The following is a 21,783-nucleotide window of genomic DNA, read 5'->3' on the forward strand; positions in this document are numbered from 1 at the left end:
TGGTGCATTGTAGGACTTGTCAGCTCCACATTATGTTCTTGGACATAGATGCTGCTTGACTTGAAAACCACAGGGTTTTCTTGTCCTTCATTTCTTGTCCACTTCTTCCTCTTCTTGTAACCACTGTCTTCCTTCCACTGCACACATGAACTAAAGGACCCTCTGAAACTTTTCACTTAAAAAAGAACTTTTTGTCTTCAGTGAGAATTTTGCTTTAGGTGATACAGCAGGATGTGGTCTGAATTGTAGAAAAGTACGTATTAATACCACCTATTGTTAATTCGGTGCCTTTCCCCATTCTACATCTGCCTGTTACCTCATTCTTAGGTGCATTTCCTTTTCAGAGCAGGTTTGATTTTAGCTCCTTTGCTAAGTCAGCAGAAGCAAAGGAGACTTTGCAGGAATGGCAGCTAATGGTTTGTCTGTTGTGGGTAAACAAACTAGCTATCAGGTTTGGGTATTTTGGTTCCAAGTGACTTTTCTGACTCTTCTTTCCCGACCTGTTTGGTCTGCTTTAATAACTTCAACTCGTAGATGTACCTTGTACATTCAGCAGGTATTTTTTTCTGGAGGAGAGAACTAGTCCATGCAAAAAAAACTCACAGGAGGAAGTCTGACCTTGGGAAGAATTTTTCAGCTGATCTTCAATGACCCTTTACATAATGTTCTTTAACTTGAGGGGGCTTGGTTCTGACTGCTTTTTTTTGCAGTTTTATAGACTAGGTTTATGAACAGAGTACTTAGCATGTAAGTGGTTAATTATCCTCTCCCCTCCTTTTCTTCCTTGGATCATACAGCTGCCAGCCATTAGGAATAAGAACAGTTGCTGTCTCTCCTGTGTGCTGATCCTATGTGCTAATACCTGAGCTAGCAAGATGCCCAAATCACCTAGGGAGTCAGGAGAGCAAGCAGGGTGGAAGCTGTTACCCATCCCAGTGCTGGCAGAAGTCTAGGAAGCTTCAGCGCTTTGTGCAATTTGAGCAGTGGCTGAAACAGGCCTTTCATTTGTACTTCGATCTTTGGCTTTTACTATAGAGCCAGCTCCTTAAAAAGCAGTGAAGATGATATCTTCCTGTATGCTCTGCCTTGCAATTGCACTGTCTCACCTGGCAGGTTCCTTAAACTTTATCTTGGTATACTGTCCACACAGTTCAGGCTTTTTCTTCTTGCTGCCTTTGTTGTCTGGCCAGTTGGAGACTGTTGTAGCTGAGGCATCACCCTAACTGGAAGGAAAGGAACAGCTGATGCCTAAAGAGTAGAGAGTGAGGAGATTTCCCTTCCTGAGATATTTCGGGTGTTTTCATTGGCAAATTTTCTATGCCAAAAGGGGTTTAAGGTTGGGAGATTTTTCCTTTCTTAGTGTTATTTTTGTTCCAGAGTCTGAAGTGCTGTAAACTGTTCCTGCTTCTCCTTCTTGCCTTTTGGCAAACTAACTCACAAATAGTCATTCAGTTTTCTTAAATGTATTACTGAATGTGGTATGCGAAGAGTTACATTCTTAGCTGATATAAGTCAGCATAGTTTGCTTAAGAGGTACAAGATGGAATTTCTGTACTGTGCCTAAATGATTTAGGGCTTCATGCCAGTTTTAGAAAAAAGCATTGTCTTCTAAGTGTCAGATTTTTAAAAGCAGTTGGGCATTTAAGTGATTTTACTTAAGTGGAATTAAGTGGCCACACTCTTACAAGAAATCCCACCAGACCCCTGATTTTTCTAAGTGTTCTGTTCTTTGCTATGGTACCTACCTGACTTAAGTTCTGAGATTTAATTTTCAGAAACAATTTAAGGTCTCACTACTTAGTTTTCAAAATGAGAATCATCTTTCCATGTTAATTAGATGCTTTTGGAAATGTCATCTAAAGTCTCTTAAACTGAAGGGCTAAAAGTGGCAGTAGGAGAACAGTCCATAATGATGTTATCTCTGCATACCAGAAATGAAAGCAAACAGCAGCATTTCTAGCCAATTCATAGTTTTGAATAAAACAAATCTCAAAGTTAAATATCCAGTCTGCAGAGAAGACGAAATCTAATCCCATTTCATAGCCATGCTGTTCAAAGCTAGTGTTAAATTTCAAGTCTTAGAGGGTTTTTTTCTTTGGAGAAATATGCTCAACACTTGTTTTCTGGAGCTTTTAATTAAAATTTGTCATGCTGTGATAAATTCCTTTAAAAATGTTACAGGCTCTAATCCATGTCAGGGGAAGAGAGAAACAGACAGCTTTCCATTTCAGTGGATTATTGCATTAGGAAAGGACACCGATTCCAGTGAGAACGGCTCTGTGATCTGCGGTGGCAGAAAATACTGTAGAGTATATGCAGTGGTTTTTAAGAACATGCATCTAATAACCATCGCACTGTGCAGCCCAGTGTATGTTCCACAGATTAACAGTGAGTTAGACCTGTAGTGATAATAGCTCAGATTTTCTCTCCTTATTTATTTTTATAATTGTAAATGGAAATAATAGGTTTAAGATGTCTGTAATTTAACTGTAATCTTTTTTTATAGTGAAAACATTCCTGACCCGTTACTGCTACCTTCTTTTAATTTTTTTCTTTTAATTAAAAACTTCTCTATCTTATATTTACTGTTGCAGACCAAATTATCTAGTGGACCAGGGTAAGCTTTTCCTAGGACTACATCAGAAAGAAGTAAACAAATAATGTGATTTTTTTGATTGCATGGCAGGAGAGGGGCTTTTCAAAAGCACATGAGGTTCATCTAATTCTGCTGCTATTAACATTAAAGCACCTTTAGGACAGTATGCTGGGCACTATAGAGAGTACAGTACACAAAGGAGTATAGAGGAGCTTAACAAAAGGTGAAAAGCATCAGTTTATGCTGTATTGGTCTGACTGTTCTGAGTTAAGGCTGTCATTGAAATCCCTGGACATGCATGACTGCATACTTTGAACCTGTTTTTCACATGCGTAGTGTGCAGTTTTTTAAACAGGGGTGTAAGTCCTCAGCAACTCTGAAATTCACCCCCAATATGCATGGTATTAATTGATGTAGTTTTTCATTGTTGGTATTATAAAGGTTTAATGACATGATAAACCTTGGGCCATGTTTGTCTCGAATTCAGGAGAATATGGATGTTGTGTAACAAGTTTTTGGTGAATGTTTTGAGATCCTGGATGTGATGCTTTTGTTATAAAATCCACCTCTGCAGACTGCAAATACCTTCTCTTTTTTTTTTTTTTCTCTTTCTTTTAGTCATCTGCAATTGAATCAGCAAAAAATACAGCTTTTAAACTGAGGAAAGAGTAGGAGCTAAGCTTTGGAAAGGGAGGCTGCATCTCTCCGGGTAAATGACATATGATTCACTAAGTGTGTAAAGCAAGGTGTATAAATTCTCATGGTTTTTTAAATGTATTAACTGTTGTAAAGTTTGTAAATACCTTTTTAAAATAAATGTAGTTTTTATGAGTGAACCAGTAAAAGAAGAGCATATAAAAGTCTTCCGTACATGGACTACTGAAGTGCGAGTGGAATTACATTCCAACAGTAAGTTTATTCTTGTTTTTTTTTAACAAAGTTGTATTACTGTTTTATCCAGAGACTAGTGAGATCAGACACTGCCTTTGTCCAGGCGTTGTCTGCACATGTGAAACAAAAGCGGTCACGTCCAAGTTTTCATTGCAGGACACAAAGCAGACCCTATGCTGCTGAGTCCCGGCCACTGGACTGGAATGTGTTCTCTTCTACGTATAAGCTAGTAATCTACACAACAATTATCTTCTACTCTTTAAATGCAACTTCAGAGCATTTATTCACATAATGCAATCTAAGCAAAGGCCATTTGAAGAGGAATTGATTTTAACATAGCTTTGAAATTTTATTCTGGGTCCATTGTTCCATTCGGCTTTGTGGGTTTAAATCTTCTTTCGTCTAGTTTCTCCTTTCTCCTTCGATCAGACTTTCCTGTAAACACACATCATGTACTTTTTTTAAAGAGAAGAAATAACTTTGATGATGGAATTTTAAAGCCTGGTCAGATGCTAAAATATTCATATTGTGGTCTCCATTGGAAGGAGGATTAGAATGACATAAATCTGACCCGACATGATCTCTCTGCCACCTGCTCATGGATCTGATCATACAGTATAATGTAACTGACACTTATAATGGCCCTTTTCATCCCAAAGTGCATGACCAACTTTACATCTGTTAATGGGTCCACCACTGCAGCAGTTCTTGGAGTACAACCCAACAGCTGTTGAACACTACACTTCAACAGTAGTTTAGGACAAGAAGCATGAACTTGCACAAAGCGTCAGTATGAGGAGCGTCTCTGTGAGCTTAAGCAGTTGGCCAAAAGACCAGAAACAAGAAAGCAATGCTTGCAAAAGTATTACAGGGTTGTTACGGAGTAGCACAGTTGCCCTGTTACCATTCTCTGTGTACCTTAGTACTGTTCACATGGAAACCATGTTACTGTGTCACATCCTGCTGCATCTGGTCTCCTACTTGAATATTTATTTGTGTTCTCACCTCAGTTGAAAGCCTGAGGTGTTTTGGATAGATGCGCTGTCTGGGGTTTTTTTCCCTTATGTGTCTTAGCTAGGTGTATTTTTGTTTGTGCTCACTACCAACTTCTCCAGGAAATGATGAAGATAATTTGAAAAGTTTTTCCATGGGGTGAACCATTTCCAGACACCTCCCCTTTGATTGCATAATATTCCTGTAGCAACTCCAGGAATGTGTTACATTGGAAAAGCTGCATCTGTAAAAAGTTTGATTTGTTTTCAATGTCATTAGGCAGCTAGAAATAAGAAAGCCACATAGTTCAGACTATGCTACAGGAATAAGACATGCAAACCAAGTGTTTGATGCAGAGGCGTAGAAGTTTTTACACTTGTGTGCAAGATTACCAGCAGTTTCTGAGCAAACCTAAGAAAGGGGCGGGGGGCTTCAGCTCTGCAAAGAAAGGCCAGGTTTCCCTCAGTGAGCAAGAAGTAGCAAGTACTCATTTCAAATATCCTGATAATTATTCTGGGGTCTTTTCCTGCCTGACACAGTCTCTTGCAGTAAAAAAAAAAAGATCTAAGCATATTAAGTTACTGTTGCTGGCTCTTCATTCTGCAAGTAGTGCTGTTGGAAGCCAGAGTCATGGACAAAGATTCCATTTTATGTTCAGTACAAATAGGGTTAAAGTTGACCTAAAGAAAATTTTTTTTAGGTAGTTTCTGCGTGAAAATCCAATGGAAGTCAGACTGACCTGTCTGTGTTACTGAGTTTATGAGCCTTTATTCAAGCCAGGTTCCTCAGTGAAAGGCTAGAGTGCATACTTGAAACTTTTGGTCTTGGCTTCAAGAATGAAGTACAGATTGAGTGTTTCAACTTTTAGGACAGCTCAGAGACACTTCCCAGAAAGTGGTGACCATCTGGTCTGATCAAGGTGTTGCTATATTAATTAAAGAGCACATTTTTGCTTGAGAGTGTTCTTTCTATGGCAGTTAGTTTGTATGTGAAGTCTGTGCTGTCACTGCCTTAGAGCATCTAATGGAAAATACATTTCCCAGTCTAGGGACATTGGGAGCAGCAGCTTCCATATGGCTTGATCCTTCAGCTGGCAAAGTGTGCCTTTGAAGTTAAGCATCTGTGAATGCTGCATAGATTTGTATTAAGGTAGAATGTGTTTGACTTTTTATTTTGTTTTTAATTTAGTGAGTAATGACATTGCTACAACGGGAGCATAAGAATAATGTAGTCCTGTCCTAGGACTGTAACTCTGAGGTACCTGAGAATGATGCAGATAATAAGGGCAGAGCCAGTATTGCCACATGTGAACTGAATTTACATGCCTCCTCCTCTACCACCTATTTTTCTCTTCCCTCCATGTACTTTCCCAGCCGGGACCGGTCCCTTAATTTTCCCACAGTGATAAAAGCAAAAACGTGTTACTTACCATGGCTTCCTTCAGATCACTGAACCTGGAATGCTGATACGAGCCTGGGCATTCAGTCTTCTGCACTTCCCCTAATTTTTCCATTTCATTTGCAATCTGAATTGGGAAGTGATAACAGTCTTCATGAAAGGAGATTTTTCTGTTAAAGCAATGCTGCCCTAGTTACTGATGAAGATGAAACTGTTCCACTGCACAACTTAAATTCACCTCTTTCTCAGGTGCTATCTTGTGCTGCAGCAAACTTAAAATCAGGATGCTAGAACTGCTGTTAGGAGGGACTACACATGAAGTATTAGAAAGGATGGGAAAACCACTGGTGGACAGAACCTTCCTCGTCTGCTTTGTCATTTAATTGCTTACCGTCTAATTGGTTACCACATGACAGCTGCCCATTGCTACATTCTCAGTGAAGTGGATGAATGTTGTCATAAAACAGTTCCTCAGAGTATTGGCTGAAATTTAGGGAGATGATGAAATCACGTTTAACCTGGAACTCAAAACTTCCATCTCTCCTTTAAAGCAGGCTGCCAAAGCTCTCTGTCTGCAATAGACAGCACTGTTCTTTATGCAAGCTGTCAAATATCATCCTGCCCTAATGTCATTTACTTTCCAATTACTACTTTTAAAAAATATGTGTGTGTATATACATATGTATGTATGTTTGAGAGGAAAGAGAGATACGCATATACAGTAAAGCCTATGTCGCCCCTTTTTTGCCTGCATCTTTTACAGATAAGGGATCCTAGCTAAAACAACAGGGTTGGTTTACAGTCTAGAACATACCTCTTGAAATGATTCTACCAGGTTTTCAGCATTCCTTTTTCCTCCTGGTTGCAGGCCATAAGACCAGTGTTGAGCCAAGCAGATTTCCACAGACATGACAAACAGGAGGATGCTGACAAAGATCTTCCTGGACTTCTCCATCCTGTGAGAGAACAAAACATCTTTCTGATCATAGTGACATCACAGCTCCATTTTTAGCTTATAGAATTATGAAAATGTTACATTTCTGGATCTCTAATTCTGATCTTCTGCACCCCAGTGGCATTGTGCCTATGTGTAAGCCACAGCTGGATTTTGAGCCTCTCAAAGTGTGGATTAATTCATTATAAAGAGATTTAGCATCTGAAGAATTTGGGTGATGAGCTAAATTAGGATTTTTGAACACCCTTTCAGCATTTTAGGAATGTCTAGACCTCAAAGGTTCCATGAAAGTCCCTGTTGATATTTTACAGATGTGTTCAGTTTAGCCTATTTCTGTTCTAATATCCCTGCTCCTTACAGAGCACTCTTTCTTTGCAGTGTCTTCTAATGCAACTTTCTTCTAATACAAGCATCTGTAAGCACTGAATAAGTAAAAAGGGAATACGGTATGTTGTTCAAGCACAGTACCTGCTTGCTGAGAGAGGTCGCAGAATAACTCCAACTCTTCCCCGTTTGAAAATGTCCTGCAAGTATACTTGTCACCTCACTTTTTATATACAACCACCCCAACACTAAAACTTTCACAGCAGGTAACTTTATCTAATTCTATCTCACAGGCTGCAATTTTGTTCTTAAAACTGCTGTAATGCAGCAAAAGTAAAGCACATAATTGGAACACCCCTGGTGTAGCTATTAAATTCAGCTGTTTTCTGTAAGAGCCATAAAAGTAACAGCCTTTCTTTTAAGAGGCTATAAATCTGACATTCAAACCTAGCTGACTGCTGTTGCTTTGTGGAAAATACACAATCCTTTTTTCAGTGACTAATAATTTTTAAGTAAAAGTTCTTGGGTAAGTTTGAATTTGTTGGGAGGGGCTTACAGGAGTTGAAATGGGTGAGGAATTCAGCTTAGTCTCTGTATATCAAGCATGAAGGAAACAGTCCTTTGGTGCATGAACAAGAGCCTATGATTGCACAAGTGCACAGAGCATTTTGCATGCTCCTTTCAAAGTCCTCCTCCTTAATGTTTAATTTAAAGTGCCTTGATATTCTTTGCTCTGTATAATGCAAAGTAGTATTAAACTGATCAAATGGACAAGTATATTAGATTGTAAACAGACTTTGTCACAAGGGAGTCTCTTTCGTGAATAGGACTCCCAGACACTGCTATTATTTTGGATTTTTGTATGTACGTGTGTGTGTACGTATGCATATTCTTCATTCTTGGGAGTTTATGCACTGCAGTTTTATAAAGAAGTTGATAGCTTTTTGAATGCAGGAGTTAAATTCAGTAATTTTGATTACAGAAATCTAATTTTTTTTTAATCCACCTAGCAGCTATTTTGACTTGCTATGCATTGTTTTATGTGCAATTGAATATATTGTGTTTAGTGTTCTTCAAACATCCTCTCTTCCTGCTCCCATGACCTTTTTGAGATTAATGGCTTAAAAATAATAAGTAAATAATTTAAGGAGGATTTAGTGGCTCTAGCAAAGAGTAATTCTTCCTGCTCTAATGCTCCTCCTACTCATGGCAAGAGTAGCCAACATCTAACTTCAGCTGATAAACTGATCAAGCTGTGAAAATAGTTTGTTTCAGTGGGAGAAACATTACCTTGGCGTAGGCACATCAGAACGGAGATTTTCCTGTAACAGCGTTTTAAGACTCCTTTCTTCCCTGATGAGCCTAGCGAAAATTAAGGTTATTTAAAGGTAAATAGATTTTGTTCATCCTGAGGGATGACATTTAAAGAGAGAAGGGGGCCTGCTTAGCCCAATAATTGCACCTCTTACTAACCCACCATTTTAAGCTAGGTCTAATGACAGCCTACCCTTAACATCTCTCAACACCTATGTTTCTCCACAGGTTTCTGTTATAGCTACAAAGCTGACCTACCAAAGTACGTCAGAAAGGGCACGTAACTGCACTGGTTAGTGAGCTGTGCCGTGTCTTCTCTTAAACTCTAGCCCACAGTTGTAAGTTACTTAAAGGAGTTGGAAGGTTAAAAAAAAGATTACAGCTGGTTTTGTTTGCCCACAAATACTTTTATGGGCCTGTGTAACAGAAACCAACAAAATACTCTGGTTTTGGCAGAGGTGGAGTCTGAATGCACGTCTGATCCAAGGTCTGGGAGTGCTTCGGTCTGGGCTTGTCAGGCAGGTGCCAGCTTTGTGCTCTCAAAAAAGGCAAAGTGTGAAGCTGGGATTTTATCACATGACCTCTCTTTAGTTTTCAGACTGTCATGGTTTAACCTTCAAGTAAGTGCACTAGTTTTTCCTCTTCTGGGGAGAGAAATCTTAATGCCTGCCAGGGCTGTTAAGTACCTACCTGGAAGTCAAGGACTTGACTTGTCAGGAAAACCTGCGTTTGTGGACTCCCATTCCAGGAATCAAGACCTCTCTTTTATCAGAAGTGTTGGAAAGGCATATCCCAACCTATTGAGTCTCTTGGGCTTTTTAGACAGCATTCCTAATTCAAAGAATTGTACTCAAGGTGAGAAACTGAAGAAATATTTTTTCCGATTCTGTTCTCAGGGTGCTCTACAGTACTTATGCTGTATTTGTATTATCACTGTTGTGCCAGAGTTTATTAGACTGAAATCATGAGTACTTTAAAGACCAAAGTAGTCAAGGACAGTTGGGTTTTTTTCCTCCAGAAGTGCTTTAGCACTTCCTTATTAAGTAAGACACAATTTAGCTGCTTGTGCTGTGTGATGATAATCTCTAATGTGGAGCATTTTAAATAGTGCACATACCTATGTAAATCGTGGTTAATGACTTCTGACTCCAAATTATTTTATTAAGCAAATATGAAGGGTGGGGACAAAGAAAAGCTGAAAAGTGTTGCAGATGAATGACAAGTCAAAAAAAACCCCACGAAAGTTCTCAAACTGCGTGTATCAGAAACACTGCAGCAATCCCCACAGCACAAGGTACACTTGGTACACTTACTTGTTTTTCTAGCAGTTAAGCTTTATGCTTGAAAGCAAAATTTTTTTTGCTTTCTGCCATAGTGCAAATTGCCTATGCAGAAGGAAGGACATCTAAAACTCAAGTCTTCTCATAAAGTAAGCACTTAAGCATGGATAACTGCTAGTTTACAACAAGTAGTCCATTTGAGAAAGCACTGGTTGCATACAAGTCCAGGCTAAGGTGACACTCAAGGTCTCACCGAAGGCAAAACCAACTTTAGCTACAATATTTTTAAGTTTCTATATGAGGAACTATCAAGTTAAAAGTTGCACTCTTCTAACTTGCTGTCCTTCCCATATAAGTCAGGTAAGATTGAGATTGTTTTTCTAAATTAAGACAACCAAGACATTTCCATATTTCACACTTTTATTAATGCAATTTAAATTAGGCTGGAACCTGCAATTTCTGAATAGGCCACTTTGGGCTATTCGTACAGCTTTGTCATAGCAAAAGAGGTACCTTAAATTCATCTGTGAATGAATGATGCCACATGCTGTGATTATTCAAAACATAGTGCTTCAGTGAAAGTTCAAATATATTTTATACACAGTGATTATGAAAATAGATTTTTTCCATACAATATTTTACTTCTGCCAGCTACAAAATATGATAAAGAAAAATAATTCATTTATTTCTCTAGCTCTAGGAATCTTCTTCTACTGCAACATATACATCACTCTCAATGAAAGCGATGAGGTGGGAGAAAGGACTCCGAAATCACGCTGAAATATTTCCCTTGAATCTATAGGTGTATTTTACCAAGGATATGGCATTGTCCTAGAGTCAGATCAAGAGGCCTGGGAATCCGGAGGAAATAAAATCCCAATTCTGAACCACATGGCTGTGGGATTTTGAGTCCCAGAAGTTCATGTCATATGCCTGAGTCAACGCAACTTGAAAATAAGGGAGAATCCTGCAATTCCCCCCAAACAAATCATACACTGGTCCTGAACTGATCTTTCTAGATTGATGGCAAAGCAGCATTTTCGTAACAACTACTGAGACAACAAGACTTCTGTTCAGAGGGCAGGAAATCTGCACTGCAAGGAAAAGACAACCAACCCACTGAAGTAACTGTGGAACTCAAACTACTGCTAACAGTGTCACATTCTCTAAGTTTTAGGATACATTGGTTCTTAACTTCCAGTAATAGCTGTACTTCCTTAGATTCAAGGTTAGTTTTAACTTTGGGGTGTTTAAAGTAAGCATCTGAGGTAAGAGTTCTTGATGTACCTTTTTTTTTTTTTGGTATAGTTTCTTCATGTGCTTTTTGATTGTGTATAAAATAAATGTTGTGTTAGATGAGAACTAGATTGATACTACAGCAGAAACAGCTTATTAAATGAAGTGCACCACCACTTAAAGAGATGCTGTGAGGCTTTCTGCACTGCAGAAGTCACATAGTTCCCTACTTGCTCACAGGTAAAGCAGTTGTGGAAAGGGCACTTTGCCCTACGCAAGACGCTTTTACAGCCACTTGAAGCAGGCCCAAAGTGGAATACTAAGATCTGGCTGGGAAAAGGATTATGCCCATGCTTTCAAGGATTCAGTGTACACGAGTATTTGCATAGTACATTGAGGGGAAACAGGTGCCACTTATTCATATACTGGAGTAATGATGGGAGGACAGAGCACGTGCTGTGGCACCAATGCCTATCTCTACTTTGGTGACAGTATTGTATTTTCCTATGTACATTTAATTCACAAAGAATGAAAAATCTATAGGTACTTCAGGTTGGAGTGGTTAGGACATTTGAAAGCAAAAGAATTTTTCTTACCAGCGGTGATTGATAGTGCAATTTCACACTGATTTGGAAAGGATTAAATAAGACATCCAATTTCTGAACAAGGATGTTTTAGCTATAACTAAGTCTGCTGTGTAGGTAGATCCCTTCAGTGGAAACAGCTTCCACCGCGCATTTTAGGAGATCATAAAGCTGTTCTATACCTGCACTCAAAGTACTACAAGGCAATATATTACCTATGATGACAGTTAACTACTGTTTTCACCCCAGAAGAAAAGAGTACCTGAAAACATCCTGTGGACATTGTCTAAACCACATCTGCCATTTAATACACTGTGCATGAATGAAGAAACTAACTGAAAATACACTAGTCTAACTGTAAACCTGAAATTTGTTGCTACTATACATGAATAACATTTTCTATTCATATTGCAGCTACAGATTTAATAAATAGATTTGCATATATTGTGCTTTATAAATTAAAATGCATTCCAAAGTGAGGCAATGCTAAACAATCAATCTATTTAACTCCCCCCTCCCCCCAAAACAGGCCACACATTCTGGTTCTAGAACCAGCCTGCTTCCTCACTCTGTTCACAAAGGTAGAAGCAGCATCTGTTTCTACCTCTTAAACAAAAGCTCCCTCCCCCAAAAGTGATCAAAGAAGAGTTTACTTAGGCACTACCGCAAATGTAAGTTGTCTAATAACCATTACTTCTAACTTAATAAGGGGAGGAGGTGAAGAAAGTCACAATAAATGTTTGGATTCCTTCCTCTTCGGCATATTCTCTTCCCTATCTGACGCTCTGAGACATGTGCAAAGGTGTCAGCATCTCTTCAAAGATAGCTCCTTTTACATTAGATCCCCTCAAATTAGCTTCTTGTAGATCACAACCTGATAGATCACAATTCTAAAGGGTAAAAGAAAAATAAATGTTAATTGAATATACCCAGAACTTAGTTCAAAACTTTACCTTAACTACATTTATACAGAAACCACATATACTTCCATAAATTTCAGCATAAACTTCTAGTCTATCACTCTAAACTAGAGTTTTAGTCACTTCTTGTTAGAGAGAAGTTCCTTTTCGCAGTAACAGCTGGATCTATTTTTAAGCTCTTAGACTTACTCTCTTTACGTCAAATTATCTTCCAGGAGTTACTAATGCTTGCTGAACAAAGCTAGAAAGAAGCCACCTCTTGCAATCTCACCAGACATTACTCTGAATACTTCTCTAGTACTTGAGGAAAACAGCCATGTACACTTGCAAAATGAGCTAGTTTGTCATTCTAACTAATGGAGACTGCGGTGTATCACATGCCACGACTCAGGTAAGACTCCATCACTACTCTACAAATGATGTCCCAGGATCAAAAAAAACCCAACCCAAACCCACAAACCCAGGCAACTGCATTTCTCTTCAGTTCTTCCATGATGGCATGATCTCACAATTAAGAGTTAAGTTTAGCATATTTCTGTGCATCACTTTTGAGATGATATAAGCCCTTCCTGTGGCTTTGAGGTGCTGGCAAATCCAAGACTTTAGACTCGCCTTCCAAACTGAGGCTAGAATGAGATGTGGTTCCTTAGATCATCCATAACTCACTAAGACTGAAAAAAGACTAGTTCACTCTGTCTAGTTTGAAGCTGCAGAACTCAGCCAAAAGCCAGCAATCCCCAAAATTTTATCAGTTGACTAGTTAGTGTATAAAACAATTCATAACTCACTTCCAAATCAGTTCCTGCCAAAGTTGCTCCTCTAAGATTACAGTTTTTTAGTTTTGCATTTTTCAGCGTTGCAACCCTTAGATTAATTCCTGTCATTTGACTGCCTTCCATGTCAACACCTTTCAGGTTAGCACCTAAAACACATAAAAAATAGTCTTAAGAGGAAATACAGTCAGAAACACAGTAGCTCCAGAATGGTGCTTCCTCAGAGACATCGAAATTGGCAGAGGTCAAGGTAGAACTTGGAATTTAATGATTATATGGTCACACACTCAGGCCGGTGTTTCTGGCCTCTTCTCATAAAAACATGGATTGTACAAACCACAGCTAAACCTTTCACAGGCCATGTAGATTTACAAACACGTGGTTCAGTTTCCACAGAGCACCTAACAGGCAAAAACTTCTTACCTTCCAAATTAGCTTTAAGGCCTGATGGATCTTCAAAATTGCACCCTTTTAGAGATGCTCCTTCTGCGTTGGAACACAGCATCTTTACCCCTTGAAGGTTTGCACACTAATAGAGATAGACATTGCACTTAGGAATCTCAGTGACAAGATGAACAATACCAAAAATGATCAGAGTATAGTTTTCATTTCTGTTTTGGAATCCTATTAAAGCACAACAGCCTTGTTACTCTGAGGAAGTCTAAGAACTTGCTATAGTATTACTTCTCTATCATCAGGAAGGCAGCTAGTTCTCACCCACTGCCCTTTTTTTCCTTTTTTTTATTTAAGATAGCTTCAAAAAGCCTTTGAAGTCATCCAGCTAGAACAATTGCAGAAAATGTTGAAGAACTACGTTTTACACTTGTCTGCTTGTTCCAATTCTTCTTCCCTTAAAGTAACTAAAGAATAGCCCAGACCTTCCGAGACGCAACAATTCTTACATCAAGCACGGATCCAGAGAGGTCAGCTCTTTCAAGGTTTGCACAGCACAGGTTGGCATGTGCTAGGTTGCAACGGCTTAGGTTAGCCATCTTGAAGTTTATGTATCGAAGATCTAGGCGTGAAAGATCTGCTCCACTGAAATTGAGACCCTAAAAGCAAAACAATAAACCCCCAAAAGTTACAGAAGATGAGGTGTAGCTCTGAACACAAAACAGTTAAGAGAATCATGTATACGGACATGTGTATATAAATATATACAGAGATTCAGATACATACACACACACAAGACCATCTATTCTACTACATAAGACTAATGAAATGTAAATACAAAGTTATCAAGCATTGTCCTTGGTTATGCTAGTGCATTTTACATTTAAATAGAATAGCTTAAAAAATTGTTCCTCCAGGGAACATTCAACCTAAAGAAGGAAAGCAGCCCAAGCAGCACGCTTGAATTTCTTGTTAAGGTCACTCTGCCGCAGCTTGGAATCAAAACTCAATTAAAAAGCCAGGGAGGGGGGGAGCACAAGTTGTTTGAATTTCATGTTGTCACATGATGCTGCAGGATATTTCACCACCAGACACTGACACTACAGAGTAAGACAAAGTCTGCATTTTCGCACCTGACATCGCAGCTCAGACTTGGTTGGGGTTGCCAGTAGGAATCGGACAAACTCCTTCCGAGAGATAGGAGAATGATCCTCAGCTGGCTGTGAATTCTGTTGAGAGAGTTGTTTAAAAGCTAATACAGATAGGACTAAATTATATATTGCCTGGAAGAATAGGACATGTGCATTCACATATTAAAGAAAACAGATTACCTTAATAGCTATTTCTAGATGTTCAATTAGTGAATCGATACCAAAAAACCTGGCTTCTTCCAAAACACCTAACAAAACAAAGCAGTATTTGTTATTTACAGGGAGTTGTTAAACAAGAGGGCACTCTTCTTCCCTTACTGGAGAAGGCAGTGTATAGCCACACCAAGAGCATGCCAGAAAGTTTGGGTTAATCCATCCTTACTATTGGAGGCGCATCAATTCAATCGACTTTCCGTACTTGTTATACCTTTTATACATTTTACCTACACTAATGAAGATGAATAGATCACTTGTTGAAGTTTAAGGAGTCTCAAAGAAATGCATAAACTAATAAAACTGACAACCACATACATTATATTAGATGTAACTGTGTAGAGGACAAGCAAGCTTGCTTGCAGCTAAAAGGAAAAAATAACTCAAAACGGATGTTTCCAATACCAGTATTAGGTTAAAGATACCAAATCCAGAATTACGGCCAGATAGTAATCCAGTAGGGAGAATTTTTAATGCTCTCAAGATAAGTTTGAACAGTGTATCTTCATTAAACCAAGCATGTGGAATTGCAGTGCTTGAGAATAAATTCACCAAAGAAAAATCCCAAACATTTAGATGAGTATACAGAAGTCCCACTGACTTTACCATGTTTACCTGAGGGTAAAGTTTAACTTCTAAAGAGTAACAATTTAGGAGATGTCATACAGGTAATACCTACCTAGCAAATTAATGCCATCATTTACAATGAGCTGTCCGTGACGCAAATAGTTCAAAATTGGCTCAAAATACTCTGGACTGCGGTCAATTAGGAATGCTCCTCTATGATCTTGCTTATTTCCCCAAGCATCTGTTTCCACAACATATATATAATTAAATTTGATATATTAATAGAAGAGCATTTGCTTCAGTTTCAGATTTTTACTACCAAAGGGTACTGGATTATGAAACATTCTACTTGAAAGGGCGTTTCTTGGAGAAAAGGAAGAAAAGAGGGGGGTAGGGGGAAATCACCTTAAAACGAGCTCACTCCTGCTATAAGTAAAACATTTTATCACATACATAAGAAACATTGCTAGAATAAAAGCAACATTAAGATTTTAGTTTCCTAAAAGCTGTCTCGTACAGTGTTTGCCCACTGATTCTGTTGACAAAACCGAGCAAGATGCACCAATAAGATGAAAATCTACAAAGACCCCAAAATATTAACTATGGATGGAATTATATTTTCAGTTTGTGAGATGATAAGCATTACATGGGCAATGGAGAAATAAACAATTATTGAAAAAATGATTACACATTCTACTTTGATACTTTAACATACTTTTGATATTTTAACATATGAACAAGAGTCTCAACTTGATAGTGCCTTTTGCCTACTTTGCTGATTTGTTAGCTTAAAAAATAAAGTTTACTTCTATATACTAACCTTTATCTTTAAACATGTGGGCCAACATACTGTCAGGTTCTTTATTAACCAAAGTGCTCCTAGAAAACAAGGCAGTGCAATTTTATTTTTACGTGGAATGTTTTCCTCAAGAGACAAACTTGCTGGCTGGAGTGTATTTTCTGCCCTTGGTGTGTGATATGCATTCCAACAGCTACAGCACTGTACTGATTTAATTTCATATAGTGTGATAACAAAATACGTTTCGGACCTGAGGTATTGTAAAGGTATTTTAAATACTAAGCACTTAGTTAAGTGAAATATTCCAAGGAGAAATCTAGGCCTGTTCAGGCTTTTCGCCAGTTCTACATCATATGTAAACTGTTTAAGAATTAATTTGTTGCAAAATTGTGATAGCAAATACAAAATACAGAGAAAGCTGCAGAAGTCAAAGACCTCCTACTCCACAGTAAGTTATTTTTCTAGCTCTTTTGCAAGAGCATCTGAAGCCTCACCCACTCAATGTACACTACCAGCTGCCATAACTACTGAAATCAAGCCCTTTAAGAACAAAACCAACTAGCTGCATTTTTACCGTGTAGTGGTGAAGTATCTGCCTCCAACATTGAGTGTTAACCAATCAGTGTGTGACCCTGTTAGTTCTTCATGAGGTCTCCCATCAGCCTGAGGATCTACACAGATGTGAAAGACACAGTAATTATTAGAAAAATTGTGAATATTTCTGAATCCTCCATGTAGTAAGAGGTATCTTCTAAAAACACCAGAAAATAAAATTTTAGATTTACATTAAAGCAAAACACAACCTCTTTCCATTAAACAGAAGGTTAAACATAAGAATTACAGAGACTTACCAATGAATGGTTCCCCTTCACAGACAAACAAAACATCATCATCCCTGAAAGGGGAAGGGACAGGGGGAAGAGAAGGAGGGGAAAAAAAAAAATTAATCATAATTTTTTGTTCATCTAATTGACAGTGGGGACCCCTCCTGATTAGTTTCAGGTAAATGATAATCAGTTGCCATTAGTTAGATCTTCAATATCTTATTTTTATCTTAATTTTGCAGGTTCCAGTGGATTGACTTCACTAAAGATGTTAACTGTGACTTCACTAGAGATGTTATCTGTATCGACCAGGTAGGGATCACTTCTGTTACTCAAGCAGTTTAGTTTTACAAAAGAGTTGCTTTTCTCCCTGCTCAGGGAGCATTCTATGAAGCCAAAGCAACGCTAGAGTTTGTCTCCTTTTCAAAATCCTCATCTGGGTGCTGACTAGAATAGTGGGATTTTCCTGGTACGTGCATTGCACTGTGAATCAACACAGGAGGCTGTTAAAAGGCATAAAATGCAGCTTGTATCAAGTTCTGATTCATCAAGATAGAAATGCTTTGAAGTTCAAAAGACAGTATTATTTTTCCTTGAGGCATGAAATCACCTTTGGGCATACTGGATGGCAATGATAATATCTGTTCTTAAGGAAAGCGCTGGTTATTGATTAAGGTCAGAGGATTAATAGGCTAATAAGTCTCTTAATCCGCATCCACGATTTGACTTTTATTGGATAAACCTTACCTAATCAAAGCGATATCATCAATGAGTCCACCTTTTCCATTGTAAACACTGGTCGCTTTTATTCCAAGCTTATTACTAGCCACAGACAGCAAATCTGATAAAGTCCCATATACAGCCACAACCTGTGAAAGAGAGAGGCAGCTATAGGCACTGGTTTCTGCCATTTCAGACTTAGTACCAGGGCTATCAATATCTTCTTACGGGGGAAGGAAGGTATCTGCAGTTCTTTACTAAAAAAGCAACCAAAAAGACCAACTTTGATGTTAGAAACGTAGCTGCCTTAAAGCGGGGTGACTCGCACATCTCTCACCCCAAGACTCATGGTACTGAGGTGGCGGCAGCAGTGAAAGGATAAGTGTTGGTACTATTAAGAATATTACGATTCAATTATTTATTTCTCTAAAGAAATAGTGCTATTTGTTCTGTTCCAAGTTTTTCCCGAATTTATTTCCCTCTCTAAAACCGAAGGTTAAGCTACTGTCCCATTAACTGCCTTCACTCCAGAGATGCGGATGGGAAAACTCGGGGATCACGGACAGCCCTTACAGCTGCATCGCACGGCCTTCTCCCATGCTAGCTGTGCACTGGCTGGGCCTAGAAATCTGTTTTCACTCTGGAAACGTAACTACATGGGTTTTAAACAAGCGAGCGGAGTTTAAACAATTTTATTGATCGGCTAGCCAGCAGAAAGCGCACAACGCGGCGCTAGGCAGAGACCTGACACCCTGCGGGATTTAATTTACGTGCTTCCCACCGTCACCGAGGGCAGGTACGGCAGGACCCGAATTAACAACGACGGCGGGAGGGTGACTTTTAACAGCGAGAGGTCCTCGGCTCGTCGCGACTCCCCTCAGCACTCGCCGGCAGAAACGCCGGCAGCCGCTGGCTCTGTTTTCCGGTGAGCTGACACCCTCCCCGCAGGGCCCTGGGAGGTTTGCGGGCACTTCGGCGGCCCGGGGACCGGCACCCCGAGGGCGGCGGGACCCTCCCTTCCTCCTCCTCCTCCTCCTCCTCCCTGCCCGCCCCTCACCTTCCCGTTCCGGGGGCTGCCGTTAACGAACAGCGTGACCCGCCTCATGCTGCTGCTGCGGCGGCGGCAGCAGCCCCGCTCCTCCTGCCGAACCCGGAAGGTAGCGCTCGTTGACCGACATGAGCCACGGCCAATAGGCGGCTGAGACCGGGGTCCAATAAGAAACGCGCTTCGCCGGAGGGGTGGGGCAAGAAGGGGATTGGGAGAGTTGGGCGGGGAAATGGCGGCGGAGCGGCGGGCCGGCAGCGGCCGTGCCGGTAGCCAATCAAGGGAGGGATAAAGCCCTGCATTAGCATAAAGCAGGAGTTGAAGGAGAGTCGCCCTTGATTGGTGCGGACCGTCACGTGGGCGCGGTTCGTTGAATGGACTGGTTTGGTGGTTTGTTGTTTGGTTTTTTTTTCAAAATGGAAGTGCTGCGCGTGAGCAACGGTTTTTGATCCCTCCGCGCGCAGCGAGCCAAAGAGTCCCCCGTCCCTCCTGAAATCTCTGCCGTTCGCCGGGGAGGGGGGGGCACGGGACCGGCTCTCACGGTCCGTTTTCCTTCCCTGCGCCCTTTGGCCGGGATGCCCGGCGACCGGTGGGCTCGAGGGGCGAAGGCGCGGAGGAATACGCGGTGAGGCGGCCCGGTTTGAATGCGGGAGGCGGGTACGGCGCCGGTGGCTGTGGGGAAGCGCTGGGGTGGGTGTGAGGGCGGAGGTTCGCGGTAAGGTGGGGTTCGCCGGGGAGAGGGGGCGGCTGGGGGGAGTTGGAGTGCGTTGGTGAGGGGATATAAAGGAGGGGGGAAGGCGGGAAGGGTGTCTGAGGGGGGTGCGTGGGCAGGGAGAGGCGTTGGGGGGGGGGGGGGGGATGCTGAGGGGATTGGGGTGCCCGGGGGACGGCCGATGTGGGACACTGATCCCTCGCCCAAACAGGTCTCTCGTGTGTGTAAACGGGTAGATGTAGGCACCGACTTTTGGTGTGGACTTAAAAAAAAAAAAGTCGTGCACACGGTCTTTAACAGCTTAATTCGTGTTACGCGAAATACGGAAAAATGCATGTATTTGTGGAACCAAAGTTTCAGACTGACGTTATTGAATTCTACACGCTTAACTTAAAAGCCAAGAAACTCAATGCAAGAAATGTTAGCGTCTTAAATTTTTCCAGTTAGTATTAAACTGCTAATATTTGTTGCAACCCTTGCAGCTAAACGATCACAGCGTGGTTGTGCTTCACACGTTTTATACTAACACGAATGTATTTTATACTAACACGAAGCTTAAGTTTGGTAAAGAGTGAAAACATAGCCTTGTATTTCCTTAGTCGTGAAACACTTCTGTTGCAGGTTTATATTGCTGCACATTTTTCTTTATAGTGCGAGCCTTTCGTGTCCTTTTCCAGTAGCTCTCTGGAGATGAGACTTTCCCTTTCTGCCACAAGGTTAAAACACCTTGTTCCAGGAAAAAACTAGATTGTGTAGAAGTTTGAGTATGGTAGCAAACTCTTGCTCTTACCAAATACCTGTTAAAATCTCTTTTTCTTTTTGATAGGTACCTGTAATTACAGGAGAGCAAAGGCTGACTAAATGTTTCTTAAAATAAATCACTAACAATGCACAGACGATCTAAGAATATAAATGCTCCCCTGGAAGTTAAAGAAAATGGGAGTAGTTACACTGAAGAGAAGGAAGAGGCCTCTTTCCCTGATCTATCAAAAGACCAGAAGATTTGCAAAGTGATTAAATCAAAAGTTGCAAAGGCATCCAAGAAGGAGAATTTAGGTGATGGGAACCAGGTGCAGATGGAAAAATGCACCCTGAAATACACCAAAGGCCTCGAGAAGAAATACCACAAGGAGGATGTTGTTAGCTGTCAGTTTACTGAATGTATTTTCGATACACTAAAAGGGGATATGGTTGGTGAACATACCTTGCCTTTGAACAGTAAGGAAAATTTTTCAAGTAGACCTGTTTCTTTGGGGGCTGAATGCTACTTGACACCTAATAGAGATGAAGCAGAAGAAAAAGCTGATTGTGCCATATCAGAGAAACAGAGGAAAAAACCTGTTGATTTTAGAACTGTAACAATTGCTGAATTTGGGATTACTCAAGAAAATTTTACTAAACAATCTATAGGTAAGGATGGAGTGCCTAATGACTGTTATCCTTCTCAGAGGGACATCTGGAGGTCATCTAGTCCAGCCTCTGATCAAAAGCTTCAGTTTAGGTCAGGTTCAGATTGTCTGACTGAGTTTGAATATGCCCCCAAGTATAGGACTGTGATATGATGTTGCTATAATTCTCTATTTAACTTTTTTTCTGTCCAGTTGATTAGGTGTCAGTGAGTTTCACAAGGGAGTAGTAAGACAAATTCTGCAAGTATTGATAGACAGTTCCTTAACTAGCAATTGAAAAAGTAAAAGAAAGACAGCCCTCACTTGGTATATAGTTTAGTTAATGTTTAACTTGCTTTTAGGAAGTTAATTTGCTTTTGCTCAGGAAGGTTTCTTGAGCTAAGCAGCTAACTTTGGATATTTTCATAAATAGCATAAATCCCTCTTAAAAAAAAAAAAGAAAAAGATTAACATTTTAGACCTTTAGGTATTCTTACCAAAAAAACTTTTTTTTTTTTTCTCCTCCCTCTTCTCCTCTCCCCATTTCAGGGAAGTCTCCAACTGCATTAAAATATAGACGAAGATCAGCAATTGGAGTACGGGGATCACCAGAAAATAACACCCTTATTCAATACCTTGCCCAACAGAGAAGCAACAGGCAAAAAGCAGCTTTTACACAGGTGAGAGTTTTTCTCTAATATGTTAGT

At 40.1% G+C, this 21,783-nt stretch overlaps 4 protein-coding genes across 9 annotated transcripts in view; 2 read left to right on the top strand and 2 right to left on the bottom strand.

Moving 5' to 3' along the window:
• The window catches only part of DOCK5 (dedicator of cytokinesis 5), an 89,221-nt gene extending 85,875 nt beyond the window's left edge, over positions 1 to 3,346 (top strand). For 2 of the 4 annotated variants that reach the window (XM_075043583.1, XM_075043586.1), the window contains one exon: positions 3,215 to 3,346. The gene's annotated coding sequence lies outside the window, so the exon portion shown is untranslated. The remainder of the gene's footprint in view (positions 1 to 3,214) is intronic. The other 2 variants (XM_075043585.1, XM_075043584.1) reach the window with 2 other exon arrangements.
• A 336-nt stretch (positions 3,347 to 3,682) lies between these two features.
• On the bottom strand, positions 3,683 to 7,632 carry GNRH1 (gonadotropin releasing hormone 1). The gene is made up of 4 exons (XM_075043589.1): positions 7,302 to 7,632; positions 6,693 to 6,834; positions 5,910 to 6,005; positions 3,683 to 3,922 (listed from the first exon to the last, which is right to left on the bottom strand). The coding sequence occupies exons 2-4, from the start codon at positions 6,831 to 6,833 to the stop codon at positions 3,890 to 3,892; spliced, it is 270 nt and encodes an 89-aa protein (XP_074899690.1). The 5' UTR covers position 6,834; positions 7,302 to 7,632; the 3' UTR covers positions 3,683 to 3,889.
• Positions 7,633 to 10,136: 2,504 nt separating this feature from the next.
• Positions 10,137 to 19,116, bottom strand: KCTD9 (potassium channel tetramerization domain containing 9). 2 transcript variants are annotated; one of them, XM_075043590.1, is made up of 12 exons: positions 18,989 to 19,116; positions 17,959 to 18,080; positions 17,239 to 17,282; positions 16,962 to 17,058; positions 16,409 to 16,467; positions 15,701 to 15,829; positions 14,989 to 15,056; positions 14,791 to 14,886; positions 14,167 to 14,316; positions 13,688 to 13,793; positions 13,280 to 13,413; positions 10,137 to 12,461 (listed from the first exon to the last, which is right to left on the bottom strand). In XM_075043590.1, the coding sequence occupies exons 1-12, from the start codon at positions 19,034 to 19,036 to the stop codon at positions 12,345 to 12,347; spliced, it is 1,170 nt and encodes a 389-aa protein (XP_074899691.1). In that variant the 5' UTR covers positions 19,037 to 19,116; the 3' UTR covers positions 10,137 to 12,344. The 2 variants fall into 2 exon arrangements, with proteins under 2 accessions (XP_074899691.1, XP_074899692.1); XM_075043591.1 differs by lacking the exon at positions 15,701 to 15,829.
• A 489-nt stretch (positions 19,117 to 19,605) lies between these two features.
• Positions 19,606 to 21,783, top strand: part of CDCA2 (cell division cycle associated 2) — a 31,626-nt gene continuing 29,448 nt past the window's right edge. For both annotated transcript variants that reach the window (XM_075043592.1, XM_075043594.1), the window contains exons 1-3: positions 19,606 to 19,666; positions 20,515 to 21,098; positions 21,626 to 21,756. In XM_075043592.1, coding sequence (XP_074899693.1) covers positions 20,576 to 21,098; positions 21,626 to 21,756 — 654 coding nt within the window. In that variant the 5' untranslated portion in view covers positions 19,606 to 19,666; positions 20,515 to 20,575. The remainder of the gene's footprint in view (positions 19,667 to 20,514; positions 21,099 to 21,625; positions 21,757 to 21,783) is intronic.

The sequence above is a fragment of the Buteo buteo genome, chromosome 12 (genome assembly GCF_964188355.1).
Source record: "Buteo buteo chromosome 12, bButBut1.hap1.1, whole genome shotgun sequence".
Classification (NCBI taxonomy): Eukaryota; Metazoa; Chordata; class Aves; order Accipitriformes; family Accipitridae; genus Buteo; species Buteo buteo.